Source organism: Podarcis tiliguerta (assembly GCF_965153285.1).
Source record: "Podarcis tiliguerta genome assembly, chromosome: 18".
NCBI classification, from domain to species: Eukaryota; Metazoa; Chordata; class Lepidosauria; order Squamata; family Lacertidae; genus Podarcis; species Podarcis tiliguerta.
In genome coordinates, this window is record NC_139551.1 from 1,327,044 (window position 1) to 1,350,348 (window position 23,305).

General features: G+C 50.5%; 2 protein-coding genes across 3 annotated transcripts in view; both read left to right on the forward strand.

The window, feature by feature from the left end:
* The window catches only part of ANKRD24 (ankyrin repeat domain 24), a 121,183-nt gene extending 110,779 nt beyond the window's left edge, over window positions 1–10,404 (forward strand). The window contains exon 23 of the mRNA XM_083421418.1: window positions 10,319–10,404. The gene's annotated coding sequence lies outside the window, so the exon portion shown is untranslated. The remainder of the gene's footprint in view (window positions 1–10,318) is intronic.
* PALM (paralemmin) overlaps window positions 1–18,862 on the forward strand; it is a 45,861-nt gene extending 26,999 nt beyond the window's left edge. Inside the window, exons 4-9 of one of the 2 annotated variants that reach the window (XM_083421795.1) lie at window positions 649–779; window positions 4,500–4,617; window positions 5,462–5,483; window positions 6,981–7,043; window positions 12,859–12,990; window positions 13,475–16,004. In XM_083421795.1, coding sequence (XP_083277921.1) covers window positions 649–779; window positions 4,500–4,617; window positions 5,462–5,483; window positions 6,981–7,043; window positions 12,859–12,990; window positions 13,475–14,040 — 1,032 coding nt within the window. In that variant the 3' untranslated portion in view covers window positions 14,041–16,004. Of the gene's footprint in view, window positions 1–648; window positions 780–4,499; window positions 4,618–5,461; window positions 5,484–6,980; window positions 7,044–12,858; window positions 12,991–13,474 lie in introns of both variants that reach the window. The other variant, XM_083421796.1, reaches the window with a different exon arrangement.
* Window positions 18,863–23,305: the final 4,443 nt, after the last annotated feature.

The following is a 23,305-nucleotide window of genomic DNA, read 5'->3' on the forward strand; positions in this document are numbered from 1 at the left end:
TGCTGTGCAAGGGCTTATAAAGACTTTTGAAATTCCCACCCTGTAGATCAAGACCACCCCCAGAAACATTATGCATACATCACAGAAGGGGTGTAACCTAAGACCACCCCTCAGATACATCACACCGACATCAGAAATTTAAATGTTGTTTTTCTCCTTGTCACAGTTTATCTCCTGTCTGGCAAGTTACTTGATTGGATTGCCTGGGGTGCCTGGCCATTCTTTTGTAGTGTTAAAATACTTATTTCCTGGGCCAGGTCACAGGCTCACACCTTATTCAAACAGACATATCCTTGAGATAGGATTTGTGAGGAAAGAGACAATGGGGAGGCTTTACCAGTTTAACCTTGCAGAGAAAGGATTTGGTCAGTTTAAGAATCAAAATGGTTCCAGGTTGGTCTTCCTGTGTTGATCTATGTATGTGCAGTTATGAACATTACCATATATCTAATACCATAACATTCCTATCACACCGCTCACTGTTTGCCAGAACTTGCTTAAGGTCATACAGAGACATTGGGCAACCGAAGTTATGCTAAATAATGGTTTAAATAAATTTAACAACAATAACCCCAGACGGCCCCTTGGGGCCCCTTCCAAGTTGTACGGCTCTACGATTCCTCCCTTTGCTTCTGCGTTGCCTCCCAGTCAAAGACCCTGCGGGAAAGATGGCTGCTGGAAGGAGCCCCTTCGTCGACGGCCGAGGAAGGTGACGCCTTGAAAAAGCAGATGCAAGAGGACGACTCGAAGGCCAAGGAGCTTGAAGACAGCATCCAGAGGTAAGGGCTCAGGTGTGTTGTCGGCTGCGGGCGTGGCCAAGCGGAGACCCAGCTAAAATCTTCAGCGGATGGAGGATGGATGGCGGTTAACAGATTGAGGTTGAATCCTGATAAGACAGAAGGACTGTTTTGGGGGGGCAGGAGGGTGTGGGGGACTCCCTGGTCCTGAATGGGGTCACTGTGCCCCCAGAGGACCAGGTGCGCAGCCTGGGAGTCATTCTGGACTCACAGCTGTCCATGGAGGTGCAGGTCAATTCTGTGTCCAGGGCAGCTCCATCTGGTACGCAGGATGAGACCCTCCCTGTCCACAGACTGTCTCGCCAGAGTGGTGCATGCTCTGGTTATCTCCTGCTTGGACTACTGCAATGCGCTCTCCGTGGTGCTACCTTTGAAGGTGACCCAGAAACTACAACTAATCCAGAATGCGGCAGCTAGACTGGGGACTGGGAGCGGCCGCCGAGACCACATAACACCGGTCCTGAAAGACCTACATTGGCTCCCAGTACGTTTCCGAACACAATTCAAAGTGTTGGTGCTGACCTTGAAAGCCCTAAACAGCCTTGGTCCAGTATACCTGAAGGAGCGTCTCCACCTCCATCGTTCTGCTTGGACACTGAGGTCCAGCTCCAAGGGCCTTCTGGTGGTTCCTTTGCTGTGAGAAGCCAAGTTACAGGGAACCAGGCAGAGGGCCTTCTCGGTGGTGGCGCCCGTCCTGTGGAACGCCCTCCCACCAGTTGTCAAAGAGAATAATAACTACCAAACTTTTAGAAGACATCTACCCCGCAGAGGACCTTAAGGTCCATGAAGAACCATAGTTTAGAGGTCCCGGACCATAAGGAAGTCAGATTATCCTCCGCCAGGGCCAGGGCCTTCTCAGTGATGGCTCCAACCTGGTGGAATGCTCTGTCTCATGAGACCAGGGCCCTGCAGGATTTAACCTCCTTCCGCAGGGCCTGTAAGACAGAGCTATTCCGCCTGGCCTTTAACTTGAATTCAGCCTGATCTTTTATTTCCCTTCCCTTCCCTCACCCGCTCTGAGACCCCACAGCTAATTCTCCCCTGGTCTCCTCGCTGGCCCAAGTAGGACCAATCCAGCCAGCTAGCCCTGGCGATTACCTAATACTTATTTCCCCTAAACTGATTTTCGAATGTTATTGTTATTCATGTTTTTATACCGTATCTTATGCTGCTTTTACAATTAAGTGTTTTAAATTTGTTGTTTCCTAGGGACGCGGGTGGCGCTGTGTGTTAAAGCCTCAGCGCCTAGGACTTGCCGATCGTCAGGTCGGCGGTTCGAATCCCCGCAGCGGGGTGCGCTCCCGCTGTTCGGTCCCAGCGCCTGCCAACCTAGCAGTTCAAAAGCACTCCCGGGTGCAAGTAGATAAATAGGGACCGCTTACCGGCGGGAAGGTAAACGGCGTTTCCGTGTGCGGCTCTGGCTCGCCAGAGCAGCGATGTCACGCTGGCCACGTGACCCGGAAGTGTCTCCGGACAGCGCTGGCCCCCGGCCTCTTTGAGTGAGACGGGCGCACAACCCTAGAGTCTGTCAAGACTGGCCCGTACGGGCAGGGGTACCTTTACCTTTACCTAAATTTGTTGTTAGCCGCCCTGAGCCCGGTTTTTGAACCGGGAAGGGCGGGGTATAAATAAAAAATTATTATGATTATTATTATTATATGCCGGCCGCTGCATTGATGTGTTTCGTACGGCAGACTCCTCTGGGGGAAATTGCCGGTCCATGAGAACAGAGCGTCACTGGCAAGGCTTCTGTGTCTCCGTTCCAGGCTGCACCTCTTGCTTTGGCAAGGGCTGAACCGCGGTCCGCATTTCATGAGGCCAAAGGAAAGGGAGAGGTTTAGAGAGCGTTATGCAAACCGAGAAAACCATCTTCTTCCAGGGATGAGCATTCTCCCCTCTCCCTCCAGAGCTCCTCTCTTCCGTTCTCCCGCTCTAAAGGGATCCTGGCAGGCAGTAGATACACAAAGCCATCTCCGCTTTCCGACTAAGAGACAGCCGGTAGCTAAATGAATATCCAAACATTTTTTTTCATTTCGTTATATATTCATTTAGGAAAACACCAGAAGGTTTCCTATTGGGAATAGTACCAGGAAGTCTAACGGAAGAAGACGGCTAAGGGACCTGGGCATGTTTAGCCTGGAGAAGAGGAGGTTAAGGGGTGATATGATAGCCATGTTCAAATATATAAAAGGATGTCACCTAGAGGAGGGAGGAAGGTTGTTTTCTGCTGCTCCAGAGAAGCGGACACGGAGCAATGGATCCAAACTACAAGAAGGAAGATTCCACCTAAACATTAGGAAGAACTTCCTGACAGTAAGAGCTGTTTGACAGTGGGATTTGCTGCCAAGGAGTGTGGTGGAGTCTCCTTCTTTGGAGGTCTTTAAGCAGAGGCTTGACAACCATATGTCAGGAGTGCTCTGATGGTGTTTCCTGCTTGGCAGGGGGTTGGACTCGATGGCCCTTGTGGTCTCTTCCAGCTCTATGATTCTATGATTCTATGACATTATATTTGTACGCAACAGTAGCCGCAAGGCTATTGATTGCGAAAAATTGGAAAAGCGGTATTATACCGACAAAAATAGAGTGGCTTGCCAAATTATTGGAGTACTACAATATATCCAAAACAATGGGAGAAATTGGAAGGATCTCAAAAGCAAAGACAGAGAGGGACTGGAAGGTGTTTAAAGGATACTTGCAAAACCATATTGAAAAATCTGAACTCCTATTAGAACAAACAAGTTCCGTTTTAAATACTGGAATACTAAATAAGATGGATAACAATGCGTAACAGAAAAAGAAGCACGAAATTAGGTTAAAGGTGTGCGAAAGAAAGTAATAGAAGTGGAAAGAAATTGCAATTGAGTAGATTGGAAGTCTAACACAAAGGTGGGGTGAGGGGGGGTGATGGGAAAAGGAATTATCTGTGGGACTGAATGTAGGTATGTTTGAATATTTTTAAGGATTTTATAAAATGTATGTTTGTACGCTTGTATATTCGCAATATGTGTGTATTAACGCTGAATTATTTTAAGAATAAAAACTGTTCAAAAAGAGAGAGAGAGAGACAGCCGGTAGCTGTTCTTCGCCTCCTGCTTCCGGGTCTCCCGGGCGAGACAATCCCTTTGTTGAGTCTTTTCAAAGTTTGCACGGGGATGAAACAGACCTGGCGGTCGCCCCAGCCAGAAGCGAATCTCTGCTAAGGTTGCTTTTCGGTTTGGAGGAAAGGCATGTCCGTGGAATCATAGAATTAAATAATAATAATATTTACACCCCGCCCATCCGGCTGGGTTTCCCTAGCCACTCTGGGTGGCTCCCAACAGAATATTAAAATTAGAACAAAACATTAAAAACTTCCCTATACAGGGCTGACTTCAGATGTCTTCTAAAAGTCAGGTAGTTGTTTATTTCCTTGGCATCTGATGGGAGGGCGCCACCACCGAGAAGGCCCTCTGCCTGGTTCCCTGTAACTGCGCTTCTCGCAGGGAGGGAACCGCCAGAAGACACTCCGAGATGGACCCTGGTGTCCGGGCTCAACGATGGGGGTGGAGACGCTCCTTCAGGGATACTGAGCCGTTTAGGGTTTTCAAGGTCAGCACCAACACTTTGAATTGTGCTCGGAAACATCCTGGGAACCAATGTAGGTCTTTCAGGACCGGTGTTATGTGGTCTCCACTCCCTTCCAATGCCGTTTCTCTCTTCCAGGTTGGAGAAGGAGCTGGAGCAACTGGAAAACGGGATCTCAGCGTCGTCCACCAAAGAGAACATGGCTGAGGAGTCGCGGGTGGGGGGCAAGGAGGACAAGGCACCCCGTACACCCAAGGTAAGAAGCAGTCCTCTCCCCCCCCCCTCAGCCTGAGATGATGATGATGATGATTATTATTAGTGTTGGAAGCTGCCCAGAGTGGCTGGGGCAGGTGGCTAGATAGGCAGATAGATGATAGATAGATGATAGATAGATAGATCGATAGATCGATGATAGATAGATAAGTGTAAACTGCTTACCTTATTATTTGCTGATGTTTAATTTCACCGTATACTATGGGATCCTAATGGATTATTGAATATTGCTTTATTTAATATGAGCTGTCTATTGCGACTTTTTATATCGGGTTAGATTATTGCTATAAATGCTTGATGTTTTTACCAGTGGCGTAGCGTGGGTTGTCAGCGCCCGGGGCAAGGCAAGTAATTTGCACGTCCCCCCGCTGCACTGTCCCTCCCCCAGATAGTCCCTCGCTCTCTCTCCGCACCGCACCGCACGCCTGGCACCCTCCCCTCCACAGTGGGCGGCGACCCGGCGGCTCGGATCGGATTCGCACAGCCAGCACTGCAGTGAGAGAGAGTGAATGAGCCAGGTAGGGGCAGAGAGCTGCGAGTGCGAGCGCCCCCCCCCGATGTTGCGCCCAGTGCGGCCGGCCCCCCTGCACCCCCCACGCTACGCCACTATGTGTGTTGGAAGCCGCCCAGAGTGGCTGGGGCAGGTAGAAATCTATTTATATATAAAAATCTCAGCCTGGCCTTTCCCTCAGGGTTGTGTGACCAAGGCCACCTCAAATGCAGCAGAAGGTTCTGGTCTGGCTCCCGTGTTTTTAAACTTTGATATACTCCATATAAATATATATATTTTCCCCCCTCCTCTTAATATCTGCTTTCTTTTTCCACAGACTCCTCTAGGCTCGGCGAAAGGTAGGTGCCTTCGTTTCTTTCTTTGTTTCTTTGCATCTATATCCCACATTTTCCTCCAAGCTGAACGCGAGCCAACGGCGTGATGCAGCAGCAACAAAAGTCCAATGCTATTCCAGGCTGCATCCACAGAAGTCCAGTTTCCAGATCAAGAGTCCCTCTCGATTCTGGCTTGGTCAGCTAGAATCCCGTGTCCGGTTCTGGGCGCCACAATTTAAGGATATTGACAAGGTGGAAAGTGGACAAGATGATCAAGGGGTCTGGGAACCGAGCCGGATGAGGAACGGTCGAAGGAGCTGGGGATGTTTAGCCTGGGAAAGAGGAGATAGGAGAGAGCCATTTTCCAATATCTCGAGGGCTGCCCCATGGGAGAGGGTACATACATGCTTCTTTTCTCCTGCTCCGGAGGGCAGGACTTGAACCCATGACTTCCTTAGAGGGCCACTGGGGCGGAGGTCCTCTACCCCCATTTTTAAATCCCGGCTGGATTTCGAAAAGGAGCTACAATCGTACCTCCCCTTATGTATCGGGGATGCGATCGCGGCAAACCCAGAAGTATTTTTCCGGGTTTCTTCGCAGCTGCGCATGCATGCGCATAAGCGCAAAACCTTTTTATTGATAGAACCCCTTATATAGGATCCTGCAAACAATTTTTCCCTCGGCCCTTTTGCTGGCCCATGTCGGACCAGCGTGGATAGCTGGCCCTGGTGAATATTTGACGTTCCCTCTCCTTACGATCTTGATTTATGGGCCGCCAGTAAAACGAGGCTGCATTTTAAGGTGTATTTTAATCAATTGCGGGGTTTTGATTTGTTTTTTTTTATCTGCATTTTATAGAGTGGTGCCTCGCAAGACGAAAAGAATCCGTTCCGCGAGTCTCTTCATCTTGCGGTTTTTTTCGTCTTGCGAAGCAAGCCCATTAGCGGTTTAGCGGCTATTAGCGGCTATTAAAGGCTTAAGGGATTAGTGGATTAGCTGCTAAAAGGCTATTAGCGGCTTAGATCAGCTGTTAAGCGGCTTAGGGCTTGGGGGAAAGGGGGGGAGGGGGGAAAACCCCGCAGGAACTCGCAAGACATTTTCGTCTTGCGAAGCAAGCCCATAGCAAATTCGTCCTGCGAAGCACCTCCAAAACGGAAAACCCTTTCGTCTAGCGGGTTTTCCGTCTTGCGAGGCATTCGTCTTGCGGGGCACCACTGTAGTTGGTGTTAGGCGCCCTGAGCCAAGTCTTGGCCAGGGAGGGCAGGGTATAAATAATTTTTTTTTATTATTTATTATAAACCACGCTGCACACATGCACAGAAGCGACGCCTCGGAGCAGGGAGCAGTGCGTTGTCCTGCTGTGTTGCTAGGTTGGTAACGCCAAGGTTGTGGGTTCGAGTCCCAACGGCCCGGCTGCCTCGCAGGGGGTTGGGCTGGATGACCTCCGGGGGTCCCTTCCGACAGCTCTGTGATTCTGTGATTTTAACTCCCTCCCCACCCTTCTCCTCCTCGCCCCCCAAGTGGAAAACAGAGTCTCCAACAGCCCTGTTAAAGTGGTGGAAGGCGGTGGGATGATGAAGGCAGGTAGGTCGGATCGTGGCCTCTTGCTCTTATGGGCGCACTAATCCTTTACGCTCTTGGGCCCCCCAAAATGGGGCAGCCGGGGGGACGGCAAGCCCCTCTGCCTGACTGTAGTGGCATGCTGCTTTCGCCTGCTTTCGCCGGGAGTGGGGTGGGGTGGCCTAACTATATCGGGGGAAACCCCTCTGTTTTTTGGGGTGGCGAACCCCACATGGCTTAATCGATGGGTTAGAGCAGTGCCGGATTTACATTTAAGCTAAACAAGCTCTCGCTTAGGGCCCCACTCCCTTGGGCCCCCCAAAAAAATTAAAGGGGGAAAAACCACTGGATGTACATTTCCAAAATATCTATCTATCTATCTATCTATCTATCTATCTATCTATCATCTATCTATCTCTCTATCTATCATCGATCTTCTATCTACCTCTATCTATCTATCTCTATCTATCTATCTATCTATCTATCATCTATCTATCTATCTATCTATCTATCTATCTATCATCTATCTCCATCTATATCTATCATCTATCTATCATCTATCTATCTATCTATCTATCATCTATCTATCTATCTATATCTATCTATCTCCATCTATCTATCTATCTATCTATCTATCTATCTATCCATCTTTCTATCATCTATCTATCTATCTATCTATCTATATCTATCTATCTATCTATCCATCTTTCTATCATCTATCTATCTATCTATCTATCTATCATCTATCTATCTATCTATCTATCTATCTATCTATATCTATCCATCTTTCTATCATCTATCTATCTATCTATCTATCTATCTATCTATCCATCCCAGTGTCGGATTTACGTATAAACTAAGCAAGCTTTAGCTTAGGGCCCCACTCTCTTGGGGCCCCCCCAAAAAAATTAAAGGGGAAAAAACAACTGGATGTACATTTCCAAAATAAAAGATAAAAAGCAAATATAATAAAAACTACATCCAGCAACAGTGTTTTGTGTTGTGGAGGCTCCTCTGGTGTAAGTCACGGGCCCCGCCTGCTCCCTCAAATATCCCTGGTTTGCTCCTTTCTATATGGAGGGTGCCTACATTCTGCATGGACTGGTTGCAGGGCAAGATGTGCAAATGGCTTGAGATACCTATTCGGTCCATCAAGGACCATATAGCATATATTCAACACAAAAAAACAGTGACAATTTGTTGTTGGCAAAGGACAGCTGGACATAGAAAGGGCCCCATTACCTTCAGGAGCTGAGGGCCTCATCAAACCTCAATCCGGCCCTGGGTTACAACAGAACGCCGTGCTTAAACTCAAAACCGAATAATGCACTCGAGAATTGCTGCGTCAATTTCCCCCTCTTGCAACTTCTAGGCTAGTGCTCTCTCTCCTTCTGTATATATAATTTTATTTTATTTGTACCCGTCCCACTTTGGACAGCGTCCAGCCTACACGAAACCATTATAAAACATTAAACATTAAAAACTTCCCCTGTGCAAATCTCTCTCCAGTTGCAATTGAAATTATTCCACCCTCGGTGCATATCAGGACCGTTATCCAGATTTTACAGGCTTTTTCGGCTGAGCAAATCAAACCGGAGCAATTTAAACAGCTGTTGCATTTTCAGCTGAATTTGGGGGAAGCACCTGAACCCCCCAAAAAGGTTCTTCATTTGCCCTAGTCTTGCAGTTCTTAAAAATTCCCGTTCCCATTCCGCCCGGCCCAGAACTTGCAACATAACTCTTCCCTCTGTGCTTGAATGTGTGAGCACAGTGCCTCTGAGAACGTGCAGAGTGCTTTTCTTCACTGCCGTCGCTGTGGGGGGGGAGTTGGGGGGACGACGTTTGGCGTGGCAAAAGGGAGAATGGAACGTGGTCTCCCCAGATTCGGTCCACAATTTCCCTTCTCGCTCTCTCCAAATAAACAAACTAAACAGGGAAGAGCTAATCGCAGGATCTAATTGGAAAAATTTGTGAATAAATAGATTTGCATTTGTTCTAATTGCGGGAAATAATTGGGTTCTTAAAAATGAATTAATTAAACAAACAGATTTGCATCCGTTTCGCTCCGGCGGCAGAAAACCCGATTGGATGCCGAAGATAAAATCAATTTGCGTTATTTCAGCCTCGCCGGGGAATCAAAACGGGGAAGAGTTAGATAAGCGCTAACAAATTCTAGGTTAGAGGAAATGACATTACGGGAAACGAGATGCGCTGGGTGATATTCTAACTTGTCGAGGTTTAATTGGCAGCTTCGGAGAAATAGATCTGCATTCTTTAATTCCGACTGCAGAACTTAATGGTTTTGTTTGTTTTGAATGGATAAAAGAGTTGAAGAATGGATTTCACCTAGAATTTAGTGACTAAATGTACCTAGAGTAGACCTATTTATATGAATGAGCCGAAGTACATCATGCTGGGTGTCTGCTCTGAGTAGTACGACTGAGGTTGGATAAAGCCCATTTTCACTGGAGAAGTGTTGGAGGGGATGGAATAGGGTGTCCCTATTTTCATGGGAGAAACGTTGGAGGGGATGGAATAGGACGTCCCTATTTTCAGGGGAGAAACATTAGAGGGGATGGAATAGGACGTCCCTATTTTCAGGGGAGAAACGTTGGAGGGGATGGAATAGGACGTCCCTCTTTTTAGGGGAGAAACGTTGGAGGGGATGGAATAGGACGTCCCTCTTTTTAGGGGAGAAACGTTGGAGGGGATGGAATAGGACGTCCCTATTTTCAGGGGAGAAATCTTGGAGGGGATGGAAGAGGACGTCCCTATTTTCAGGGGAGAAACGTTGGAGGGGATGGAAGAGGACGTCCCTCTTTTCAGGGGAGAAACGTTGGAGGGGATGGAAGAGGACGTCCCTATTTTCAGGGGAGAAACGTTGGAGGGGATGGAAGAGGACGTCCCTCTTTTCAGGGGAGAAACGTTGGAGGGGATGGAAGAGGACGTCCCTATTTTCAGGGGAGAAACGTTGGAGGGGAAGGAATAGGACGTCCCTATTTTCAGGGGAGAAACGTTGGAGGGGATGGAATAGGACGTCCCTATTTTCAGGGGAGAAACGTTGGAGGGGATGGAATAGGACGTCCCTATTTTCAGGGGAGAAACGTTGGAGGGTATGCAATATGGGAGGTATCGGCTATCATTTGCAGCCAGCTCCATCAGAGCGAATTTTGCAAGCTGCAATCGCCGTCCTCTTAATATATAAATGAAGATGAGGAGTGAAAATTTACTCGCCCACCTTGAGCCTCGAGCTCCTGACTAGCCGCCTGGAGGGGAGCCGGCGAACCCAGAAACTTTAGGCCAGCCCTGGAGGTCTGGCATTCTGAATATGGGCAGGGGGGGTGGGATTGGGGGTAAAGGAACGGGTTGTTTTTGTTGTTTAGTCGTGTCTGCCTCTTCGTGGCCCCCTGGACCAGAGCACGGCAGGCCCTTCTGTCTTCCACTGCCTCCTGCAGTTTGGTCAAACTCATGCTGGTAGCTTCGAGAACACTGTCCAACCATCTCGTCCTCTGTCGTCCCCTTCTCCTTGTGCCCTCCATCTTTCCCAACATCAGGGTCTTTTCCAGGGAGTCTTCTCTTCTCATGAGGTGGCCAAAGTATTGGAGCCTCAGCTTCAGGATCTGTCCTTCCAGTGAGCACTCAGGGCTGATTTCCTTCCGAATGGAGAAGTTGGATCTTCTTGCAGTCCATGGGACTCTCAGGAGTCTCCTCCAGCACCAGAATTCAAAAGCATCCATTCTTCAGCGATCAGCCTTCTTTGTGGTCCAGCTCTCACTTCCATGCATCACTACTGGGAAAGCCATAGCTTTTACTATACAGACCTTTGTTGGCAAGGTGATGTCTCTGCCAATTTCATTTTCTACCCGTTTTAATGAACGGGTAGAAAATGAAATTGGCTGGTTCCTCCCTCCTTCCTGGGAAGCAGCCTTGCCTTCCTGAATTGCCAGAGGTTTCAAAGGTCAGAGAAGACCTTCCGCAAGGTCGAAATATCCTAAAGGCCGCTGGAGCCCCCCCCCCCCCCCGCAAAGAGGACTGTTGCCCATTAACTGCAGCAGAGTTGTCACGCGCCAAAAAAATAAAATAAAATAAGCCCTCTCACAGCGAGGGGTTCGGCTCGATAGGTTTCCATGCCGCAGGCTGAAATGTCATTTATATAACCTCGTTCGGCGCAAATGCAATTTGCTCCGTAAAGATCGGGCACGGCAGAGAACAGAAGTAACGTTCTGGACTCGCATCGCACGTTTTGGAGCAAGTTTGTGCCCAGCTGTTTCATTTTTTTTTTACAATAATGTTTATTGTTTCATACAAACATAACACATATTATAAAATAATTGAAGCAAAAGCACACACGCGAAGAAAACAAAAATAAAAAAGAGTGTTCCAACAAAAACATAAGCAGTACAAGTTAATTAATTAATTAAACTTCCAACCTCGTAAACATATTACTTGACTTCCTCCCGTCTGAATTTCCTTGTAACTGAATGTAGCAGTTTCCCAATATCATTATTCCAAAAACAATATTCCAGTTATAGTCAAATTTCTTAACTTTTCTTAACGTTCCAAATCTCATTTATTTAATTAGCTCCTAATTTAAACCTAGGCCTATATGGTACTTTCAGGTGGCTTCTAATTTTTAATGTTACATTATTTATTCAAACAGTCTTCCAGTCTTCAATGTTTATTCAAATAGTCTTTAAATTTCTTCCAGTCTTCAATCACATCTGAAAATTTTCCAATCTTATCACTTAATTTACATTTCTTACTTTCAGTATTACATTTAAATAGTATAACTAATATCTCTCTTCTTTCTCTTCTTTGAAATATTTCATATAATTCTCCTTACAAAACTTCTTGTAGTCCTACTCGCGTAATTTGTCAATTACAGTTCAAATAGTTTGTATATTTCTTCCAATCTTCTGTAAATCTCTGCCAAACTTAATCCGTTCCGTTTGACTTCTGAAGTGTTCAAAAACCAAGCCGCGGCTGCTTCTTCTTCTTCTTCTTCAATCCAAGTCCTTTATTATGAAAATTAACACAGTTTGCTCAAAATTCAGCAGCTTATTGGCGCCCTGGAAACAATCGCCGACAGCTGCGCCGGATGTTCGGCTTCCGAAAAATGTTCGGAAACCGGAACACTCGCTTCCGGGGCTTCAGCGGACGCGGGTGGCGCTGTGGGTTAAACCACAGAGCCTAGGACTTGCCAATCAGAAGGTCGGCGGTTCGAATCCCCGCAATGACGGGGTGAGCTCCCGTTGCTCGGTCCCTGCTCCTGCCAACCTAGCAGTTCGAAAGCACGTCAAAGTGCAAGTAGATAAATAGGTACCACTCCGGCAGGAAGGTAAACGGCGTTTCCGTGCGCTGCTCTGGTTCGCTAGAAGCGGCTTAGTCCTGCTGGCCACATGACCCGGAAGCTGTACGCCAGCTCCCTTGGCCAGTAAAGCGAGATGAGCGCTGCAACCCCAGAGTCGGCCGTGACTGGACCTAATGTTCAGGAGTCCCTTTACCTTGACTATATATATACTTCCTCGCTAGGTGCAGTCCAACAGGTGAAGCCTCACCGGTGCCAATGGGAATTAACCCACACAAAGCAGGGAAGGGCTGCTTTTCACAGGCTGCGCTTGGCGCTGTAGACGGGAGGCTCCCTTTCTCCTTACGGGGGGACGGACCCTGCGCACCGCTTTCTAACCGCACCCCTTGCACTTTGGAGCTTGCCCCCTCTGCACCCGCTTTGCGGCCTCACGCCTTGCTCGTGCGACGCACGCCTTGCTTTCCAGCGGGAGTCGGGGCCCCGGGAGCCTCGGCGGGGCGGCAGGGCTTCACTCTCCTGTTTGCCCCCCAGCTATGTACTCTGTGGAAATCACGGTGGAGAAGGACAAACTGACGGGCGAGACCAAGGTCCTGTCCAGCACCACCAGGCTGCCCAAAGACCGCTCGGTTCAGGGGGTCAAGGTGTACGAGGACGAGATGAAAGGTACGCGCCAGCGGAGGGCAGGGTCCGATAAACCGCAAGAACAAGGTGCCCGGCACCTGGGAGCCATAGCTGTCAACGTTTCCCAGTGTCCAGGCTGGACCATGGGAGTGGAGACAATTCTTCAGGGATACTGGGCCATTTAGGGCTTTCAAGGTCAGCACCAACCCTTTGAATTGTGCTTGGAAACATACTGGGAGCCAATGGAGGTCTTTCAGGACCGGTGTTTTGTGGTCTCCACTCCCAGTCTCGCTGCCGCATTCTGGATTAGTTGCAGTTTCTGGGTCACCTTCAAAGGGAGCCCCACGGAGAGCGCATGGCAGTAGTCCAAGTGAGAGATAACCAGAGCATGGACCACTCTGGCCGGACAGTCTGCGGGCAGGGATTGAATATGAGTCGTTATGCCCGCCGATGAAACGCTTTTAACCACTGAGCATGGTTCTGTGTTGGGGCTCAAGGCTTTTTCTCTCTGTCTCTTTTCTTGCAGTGGTGCATGCGGTCCGCGTCGAAGACGGGGCGCTGGAGAACGGCTTGCAGCAGCTCAGCTCCTCCGAGGTGGACGAGCTCATCCACAAGGCCGACGAGGTGACCCTGAGTGAGGCCTCGGAGGCGGCCAAGGAGCCCCGTAGCAACCCGCCGAGCCAGAAGGCCACCCCCAGGAAGGAGATCACTGGGGTGCAGGCGAAGCCGGTGGAGTCCCCCAAGTTGATGCCGGCCGGCCAAGGCCCCGAACCCAGCGAGGAAAAGCCGGTCACCATGATCTTCATGGGCTACCAGAATGTGGAGGACGAGGACGAGACCAAGAAGGTCCTGGGTCTCGAGGGCACCATCCGGGCGGAGCTGGTGGTGATCGAGGACGCCGAGAACAAGGCAGCGTCGGCGGCAGGGAAGGATCACGCCCCTCCGAACGGCAGCGCGGTGGCGGCGGACGTCCCCCAGAAGGTGGAGAACCAAGCCGGGGAGCCGCCAGCGGCCAACAGCACCGACCCCAAAGACGCAGAGAAGGATCTCGACGCCAAGAAACAGAGCTGCAAATGCTGTTCGGTGATGTAAGGCGCCTCCCCCTCGACTCTACAGCCAATCAGGACTGCCTTCTCTCCCCTCCCTCTCCCCCCATAATTCCCACCTCTTCCACAAACTCCTAGGTTTAATGTGGTTGGTTTTTTTTAATTTTTAATTAACAAGACATGCAGTTCCCACCGCTCCCAGAGGTTTTGTTTTTCTGTTCCCTTAAATGACTGGGGAAATATTCTAATGCAAGGGTTGGTGGCAGCCCAGCGACAGCCCTGCTACGTCCCGTTTCACCTCGATTCGCTTTTTCGTAAACGGAACAGATGCGAAATATATTTATTAGACGGCGTCGTCCTCTGCCCCGCGCCCCTGCTCCGAAGCAGAATCAGTCGGGAAACCTTAAACCGCTGTGGCCAAAGTTTCTTGGACTTGCACTCAACCGAATATGAAAGAAAGGAATTCGGGTGCGTTTCGGTATTTCCGCCGCTTCGGAACGAACCGGCACGATTTCCGCCAACGGACTTTCCTTCCGCAGAAGGGAATTTAACATCGATTAAGGAGACTCTTCGTTCTTGAGCTTCTGGGGACCTTTGCAAATCCGCCGGCCTTCAGAGATCGCTTTCTGGGATCTCCGAGAACGTCACTGGCCAGGTTTCTCGTGCCAACAAAAGAATCCGGCTTGGTAAAACCTAGTTTCGCACACACACCCTGCCCTGCTGATGTTTAAAAATATGGTGTTTGGGGGGGAGGGAAACCAGGGTGACGGGAATAGGCTGTGGTCCGAGAGGAAATGTCCGGACACTGGGCTTGGCGATCTGCTCCGTCAGCGAGACAATCCCGTTCTCCGCAGCTTTGTGGGAAAGCGTCGTGCGAGTCCCGGAAGAAGTTTTGGGGAGATTGCGATGGTCGGACCTTGACAGCTCTGAGACCGTCAGTGTTGACGTGGCTTCTTCGACGGTTACCTCTCTGGCTTGTAAAAATTGTAGGACTGACCGGCGGGTCCGAACCGAAACCCTGTCGGGAGGAAAATACAGGAGAGGCTGGTCGGTTTGAGCAAAACGGGGGCACCGACCAGTCATGTTTGGTGGGTCCTCAGCCCACCTTCTCACTGCAACCAGACCCTCAGGTGGTGACCCTGACTGCTAATTTCCTCTCATTCTCAGTGTTGCCCCTTGTTGAGAAACTAGGAGGTCGGGTGTCCACCTGCCACGAATGCTTTAGCTGAGATTCCTCTATTTCGTGGGTGGGGTTTGGACGAGAGGACCCTCTGGGGTCATTTCCAACTCTATGATCCTGTGAGTTGGCTCCTCTGGCGCCACCTGCTGACATCCTCCTGCCTCGCAGACCCAAATTACCCTGGCGACCACCGCTGGCAAAAGATCCTTACTCGCTTAGGTGAGGGCCGGCAAGCGAAGCCGAGAGCGCCAGCTGGGAGGGCCCGATCCGTCCCAATGATCAGCATGGCTGCAGAAGGCTCAGACAAGGAGGTGAGGCAGCCGGGCGGTTCTAGCTAGGCTGGGGAGGCCAGTCAGGTGTAGACAGAGCAGGTGAGCTGGCTGAGGAGCAGGGATAGAAAGGATTTAGATTCGGGGGTGGGCTTCTGGAGATTCCCAGCACCTCTGACCATTGGGCCACCTCTGAGGCTGATGGGAAGCGGAGCCTACTGCAAACTTTTGCTGGTCCAAGGGGCTTGTCGTTCCGCTGCCCGCCCGCCCCCCCTTGCCAAATTTGAAGTGCCAAAGCAGCCAGGGTTTAGGGTGTGTCGCTTGGGTTTCACGGAGCAGGGTTTCTGTCTTCCCCACCCGCAAAAACCGAGACCTGGGGTGCTTTTACACAAGCAGCTACCACTCAACCTGCCTCCCGGTCCCTGCGGGGTGATCAGCCACCCTCTCTGCAATCACAGGGCGGCCCACCTAACAGGGGTGTCGCTGGGTGCTCTGAAAGGTGCGCGCCGGACAAATTTGCACCAGATTTACGTCGGTCAGTGTATATCTGTTTGGACCAGTGTTTCCACTCGTCAGTCAATGGCTTACTCTGTCCATCAGCTGCCTCTTCCTGCTCTTATGCCCGTCACAAGCCCTGGCACAACCTACTGGAAGGCTCCCAGCCTCCTGCCGCCACCTGTCCCAACGGCCAGCGGTGGCCGCTGTGCCCAAGTCCGCTTCTGCCTCCCCAGCTATGCAGAGACGTATTAAGCGCTAGCAGCTGTTCCTGAATTTGCATCCGCAAAGTTCATCCCAACCCGCATCTCCTTGCTGTGCCCCCTTTGTGATGCGTGGAAGGCCACCCTCTGTTGACCCCCTTGGTCCAAGCTGGCATAAGGAAGTGCCTTGGGGATCCCCAAGCTGCTCATCTCATGTCCCCCAACGTTTCTCCCGTGAAAATAGGGACGTCCTATTCCATCCCCTCCAATGTTTCTCCCGTGAAAATAGGGACATCCTATTCCATCCCCTCCAACGTTTCTCCTGTGAAAATAGGGACGTCCTATTCCATCCCCTCCAACGTTTCTCCTGTGAAAATAGGGACGTCCTATTCCATCCCCTCCAACATTTCTCCCCTGAAAAGAGGGACGTCCTATTCCATCCCCTCCAATGTTTCTCCTGTGAAAATAGGGACATCCTATTCCATCCCCTCCAACGTTTCTCCTGTGAAAATAGGGGCGTCCTATTCCATCCCCTCCAACGTTTCTCCCCTGAAAAGAGGGACGTCCTATTCCATCCCCTCCAACGTTTCTCCCCTGAAAATAGGGACGTCCTATTCCATCCCCGCCAACGTTTCTCCCCTGAAAATAGGGACGTCCTATTCCATCCCCTCCAACGTTTCTCCCCTGAAAGTAGGGACGTCCTATTCCATCCCCTCCAACGTTTCTCCCCTGAAAATAGGGGCGTCCTATTCCATCCCCTCCAACGTTCCGATGTTCTATGTTTTATTATGTTTTTATATAAGTTGGAAGCTGCCCAGGGTCAGATGGGCGGGGTACGAATGATAAATCATCATCATCAACATCATTTTTATTATGAAATAGGACGTGCCTATTTTCACTGGAGAAAGATTGGAGGGGATGTCGGTCCATCTAGACCCAACTCTGTTATATCACTGTTTACAACATGGCAGCTCCAAAATGGGAACAGGAAGTGGGGTGGTGTCTCTCCCTTCCGTTCCCCCGTCTCTGGGGTTGGAAAACGATGTTGTCTTGACAGGGGTTGCCTCTCAAATTTCCACAGACCAAGCCAGTTTTTTTGGGGTGGGGAGACTGGCGAGAGCAAAGGAGGTTTCCCAAAAAACCAGTGAAAATATTGAGGAGGAAAAGTTGAGCCGAGATAACTAATTGGGGCCTAAGATGCTTGCAAGATTGTGCTCAGAAGTTAGGATAACGCCAAGCTTATAAACCAGTGTGGGACTGTTGCATTTACTGCGCGATCAAAGAATAAATCGGTGGACGGTAGGAGATGCTTGGAAGTTGGGGAGTTCAGGGCTGCGCTTTCAAGAGTGTAGGGAGAGAGATTTGAGCAGATTCTGGGAATCCCTTGGGATCCCTTGTCAAGTTTCCCCCTTTTTAAGGGAAATCCCCTTATTCCGAATAGGATTCCTCGCAAGGAAAAGGTTGACAGCTATGCCTTGAGTCAATGGAGTTTGGATCCCTGCCACCAGGCAGAGGCGAGCAGGCCCACACATTTCGTTATGGGGAGCTGAAGAATGGGGGGCAGAAGGGGAGAGCTTCACCCCCCCCAAAAAACTTCTGAAACAACATTGGGGAGGTGGGTGCCAAGACCTCCCCAAATGTCCGATTCGATGGGCTTTATTTTTCTGGGTGTTTATTGGCCTGGGACCCCAATCTCTGTTGTCCTGACCTAGAAGTTGACCCCCTCTTAGAACTTTTGCCCTCCCCAAGCCTGGCTTTTAGGGCTGGAGCAGGTGGAGGAGACCAGATAGGAACTGCTCTCTTGCCTTCTCAAACAGGAGCCAGACATTTAACGCCAACGCCGTGTCCTTGCTGGACGTGGGGCATCATCCCCGCTGTCCCCCGCCCTTAGCCACCCTTATCGGGGAGGAGACCAGGACAGCTGGACGTCTACGCCACGCCACCGGCCAGCCGGCCTCTTCTCCTGTCCTCGGTGTCACCCCGGAACAGCCAAATGGCCGCAATTTGAGAACCTGGACTTATTTGAAGACCAAGGGAGGGAATAGTCAGGCGGCCTGGATTTGAGTGAGGGTACCAACACGGGTGGTGCTGTGGGTTAAACCACAGAGCCCTAGGGCTTACTGATTGCAAGGTCGGCGGTTCGAATCCCCGCAGTGACGGGGTGAGCTCCCGTTGCTCGGTCCCTGCTCCTGCCAAACTAGCAGTTCGAAAGCACACCAGTGCAAGTAGATCAATAGGTACCGCTCCGGCGGGAAGGTAAATGGTGTTTCCGTGCGCTGCTCTGGTTTGCCAGAAGTGGCTTAGTCCTGCTGGCCATGTGACCCGGAAGCTGTACGCCGGCTCCCTCGCCCAGTAAAGCGAGATGAGCACCGCAACCCCAGAGTCGTCCGCGACTGGACTAACGGTCAGGGGTCCCTTTACCTTACCATCAGGTTCTCTGGGGATGTCATGACTGGTGCGTCCGCCCCCTTCGCTCGCTCCTCTGTCTCATCTAGCGTGTAAGATGTGGGGGTCCCCACTCCACCCCCAAGCCCTCCTTCGTGCCCCCGGTCCTCTGTCGCAGTCTCCCCAGCTTTATCGACCACCCACCACCAGCTGTTTCGATGTCCCACCTCTCCCTGCCACCAACCTCGCCGCTGTTTCCCCGCCGGTTGGTTTGTAATATGCCTGAGCAGAGCAAAATAATAATAATAAAGGTGTGAATCATCTGGGGGGACGAAACCAGATCTGCGTCTCTCTCTCTATATATCTGGGGGGGGGGGGGAGAGAAAAACCACAAAGCCGGACCGATAGCTCAGTCGTGAGGCTCTTGACCACCCCACCCATGGGTGCTCCGAAATCACCCTGGTCAGCGATATTCCGGTCTCTGCATTTTGCCCGGTCAGCACCCAATGAGCCCACCTCCTTTTGTTTGAGGTTGCCAACAATGTCCTGGATTGCACACACACACACCCCGGTCAGCCTTTGCTTAGCTCCCAGGGTTTGGGTCCTTTGTTCCCACCAAATCCCAGGAAAAGCCAGAGCGGCCGGCCTCCCCCCAAAATAAAACCGAGCTGTCGGAAACGGCAGGATCCCTTCGAAAAAAGGTCGAGGGATTAAACCAGGCCGTCGATCCCGGAGGTGAGTCTTGGAAGAATGTGCTCGGGGGGAATTAAATCCGCCCCACCTGCGAAAGGAGTCTGCCTGCTGCACCCCTGCGTCACCCAGCGGCCAGGTCTGCCCTGCTGCCCACTGTGGATGGCCCAGGTCTCCTTTCCTTCTGAGAATGGACACATTCAGGTGAGCTGATAAACCCACAGTTGGGGAAGCTGTTGTAACAACAACAACAACAACAACAACAACAACTTATTTATACCCCGCCCATATGGCTGGGTTTCCCCAGCCGCTCTGGGCAGCTCCCAACAGAATATTAAAAACACGACAAAACATCAAAAATAAAAGCTTCCCTAAACGGAGCTGCCTTCAGATGTCTTCTAAAAGTCAGATAGTTGCTTATTTCCTTGACATCTGATGGGAGGGCACCACCACCGAGAAGGCCCTCTGCCTGGTTCCCTGTAACCTCACTAGGTCAGGCGGAGAGGCAGCGACTGGCCCAAAGTCCCACCCAGTGAGCTTCAGGGCCAAGGGGAGATTTGAACCCGGGTCTCTCAGTTCCCAGTAAGTCACTCTAACCCCTAAACCATAGTGGCTCTCTGATTTTCCCATTAGCCGCTTTGGGCGGCTTTCAGTACATATGAAAACAGAATGAAACTTCAAACATTAAAAGCTTCCCTAAACAGGGCTGCCTTCATATGTCTTCTAAAAGTTAGATAGTTGCTTATTTCCTTGACATCCGCTGGGAGGGCGCCACCACCGAGAAGGCCCTCCACCTGGTTCCCTGCAACCTCGCTTCTCGCAGGGAGGGAACCGCCAGAAGGCCCTCGGGAGAGGGACCCCGGTGTGTCCGATAGATAAAGGTAACAAAAATTTGTACGCGTTAAAATTTCGGAAGAAGAAGAAGAAGAAGACAGATGTAATTGAACGGGGTGGGGGAAAAGCTGTCTGCAATTCCTCACTCACTCACACACACACACACACACAACGCAGAGAAATGTCACAATATGACAAAGTCCTTGTCCCTTTCGCTCCCTTGAGAAGGACGCTCCACACCCTCAAATTTTAGCAGCGCTGAAAGCAGACAGTCCTGTTTGCTTCTAACTCACATTCCAAGCCCGCCGCTGATCTCTTCCTCCTCGCAGACTGCCTCTTACCCCAGAGGGTTGGCTGTGCGTTGACGGACAAGGTAGCTTCTACCTGTTCAGGTGTACTCCCAGCCGCTCTCAGCTTCCTCTACCTCCCCGATTTTGGCTCCCAATCTCGGCGGCTTCTCCTGTTTTCCGAAGCTCTGTCCAAGGCCCAAGTCTGCCTCGCCGTTCCGGAGCAAGGATGCTTAGATAAACTCCCCCTCCAGCGGTTTCTTTGTACGGCGCTAGACTTCCAAAGGTGCAGGTAAGAAGGGGGGGATATTTAATCCAAAAATCGTAATCCCAGCCCCCAAAACTGTGTACACCTGGCTCCTTTTAGCTTCGCCCACAGACCTGCGAGGTAGACTTTTTTTAAAAAGTGGCCTCTGGCTAATTCAACAATATGTGGCCTTTTAAATTACTGGGGGGGGGGTGTTTATAATAATAATAATAATAATAATTTGTTATTTATACCCTGCCCATCTGGCTGGGCTTCCCTAGCCACTCTGGGCGGCTTCCCAAAAAAATATTAAAATACTCTAATACATAAAAGCTTCCCTGAGCAGTGCTGCCTTCAGATGTCTTCTAAAAGTCTGGTAGTTGTTGTTCTCTTTGACATCTGGTGGGAGGGCGTTCCACAGGGCGGGTGCCACCACCGAGAAGGCCCTCTGCCTGGTTCCCTGTAACCTCGCTTCTCGCAGGGAGGGAACCGCCAGAAGGCCCTCGGAGCTGGACCTCAGTGTCAAGGCAGAACGATGGGGGTGGAGACGCTCCTTCAGGGATACTGGACCGTGGCCATTTAGGGCTTTAAAGGTCAGCACCAATACTTTGAATTGTGCTCGGAAACGTACTGGGAGCCAGTGTAGGTCTTTCAAGACAGGTGTTATGTGGTCCCGGCGGCTGCTCCCAGTCACCAGTCTAGCTGCCGCATTCTGGATTAGTTGTAGTTTCCGGGTCACCTTCAAAGGTAGCCCCACATAGAGCGCATGGCAGTAGTCCAAGTGAGAGATAACCAGAGCATGCACCACTCTGGCGAGACAGTCTGCAGGCAGGGAGGGTCTCATCCTGCGTACCAGGTGGAGTTGGTAGACAGCTGCCCTGGATACAGAATTGACCTGCACCTCCATGGACAGCTGCGAGTCCAAAATGACCCCCAGGCTGCGCACCTGGTCCTTCAGGGGCACAGTGACCCCATTCAGGACCAGGGAGTCCTCCACTCCTGCCCGCCTCCTGTCCCCCAAGAACAGAACTTCTGTCTTGTCAGGATTCAACCTCAATCTGTTTTTGTTTATTACGTGTGTGTGTGTGTGTGTGTGTGTGTAGCTAGCTAGGGGTGATGGGAGTTGTAGTTCAACAACATCTGGGGACCCACAGCTTGAGAAAAGCCGATTCTGGACACTAGACTCATATGTGTTGGCTGATAAAGTAAAAAATGTGTTCAGATGCAATTTGCGAGATTTCGACTGCCCAAGGGCCTCCACAGACATTTAATCCGACAGAAGAACGGCTGGTTTGCTGCCGAACCATCAAAGACAAGGAGATCGCAGATCCGATTCTGCCCCCTCTCCACAGCCTCCTTGAAGAATTTGTGTCCTCCACCTGAACCAACCTGTCTAACCAGCGACAAGCAGGTAACGAATACCGTCAGCGCTGGGAGAGAACATCCTACTTCCAAAAACACTGCCCAGTATACCTGAAGGAGCGTCTCCACCCCGGACACCTGGGTCCATCTCCCGAGGGCCTCCTGGCGGTTCCCTCCCTGCGAGAAGTGAGGTTACAGGGAACCAGGCAGAGGGCCTTTTTGGTGGTGGCGCCCGCCCTGTGGAACGCCCTCCCATCAGATGTCAAGGAGATGAACAACTATCTGACTTGTAGAAGACATCTGAATAATGACTGGTTTTTTAAATCTTTTAATCTTTTGTTGGAAGCCATCCAGAGTGGCTGGGGAGACCCAGCCTGATGGGCGGGGTATAAATAATTAAATTTGAAATGTTGGAGGGGCTGGAATAGGACGTCCCTATTTTCACGGGAGAAACGTTGGAGGGGATGGAATAGGACGTCCCTCTTTTCAGGGGAGAAACGTTGGAGGGGATGGAATAGGACGTCCCTCTTTTCAGGGGAGAAACGTTGGAGGGGATGGAATAGGACGTCCCTCTTTTCAGGGGAGAAACGTTGGAGGGGATGGAATAGGACGTCCCTCTTTTCAGGGGAGAAACGTTGGAGGGGATGGAATAGGACGTCCCTATTTTCAGGGGAGAAACATTGGAGGGGATGACATTATCCAAATCAAGGACATTATCCCATGGGCAAGATCAGGGAACGCTCCATGCCAGCTTCTCCAACACCCAGTTGCCATCGGAAGAGAAGAGGAGCTGGCGAACCAAACCTGGAGCGAACTACCAATAAACTGTCCTTGGGAAGGCTGGAGTTCGGCGCCAGTCCCATGAGAATCCCCTTTTTTAATAGCCCATAATTGCCGGGATGCAAAGGAAAATAACTCCGGTTTCTATTGCCCTGTGGGAATGTGGCCACGTCGAGGGTGTGGCTCTGGCGTCAGAAGCCGTGGACTTTGCTTTTTGGACCTGCTTTTAAGAGCGGTTTTTCGGGTCCTAACAGTCCTAGGTGAGTTGCCTCCGTCCCTGAGAGATCCTGTAGCCAGAGACCTTCCTGGATCAAGAACGAGGATTCGGAACAGCACAGAAGTGGTAAGAAGACACAAATTCTCCTCCTGGACCTATGATTCCCAGAGATCTTTAGGAAGACAGATTAGATCGTTACTATTTAATGGAAATTGTGGCTATCATGGCATACCTTCCAATGAAAACAGGGACATTGTATTCAATAATAATAATAATTTTATTTTTTATACCTGGCCCATCTGACTGGTGTGCCCCGGCCACTCTGGGCAGCTTCCAACATATATAAAAACAGGATAAAACAT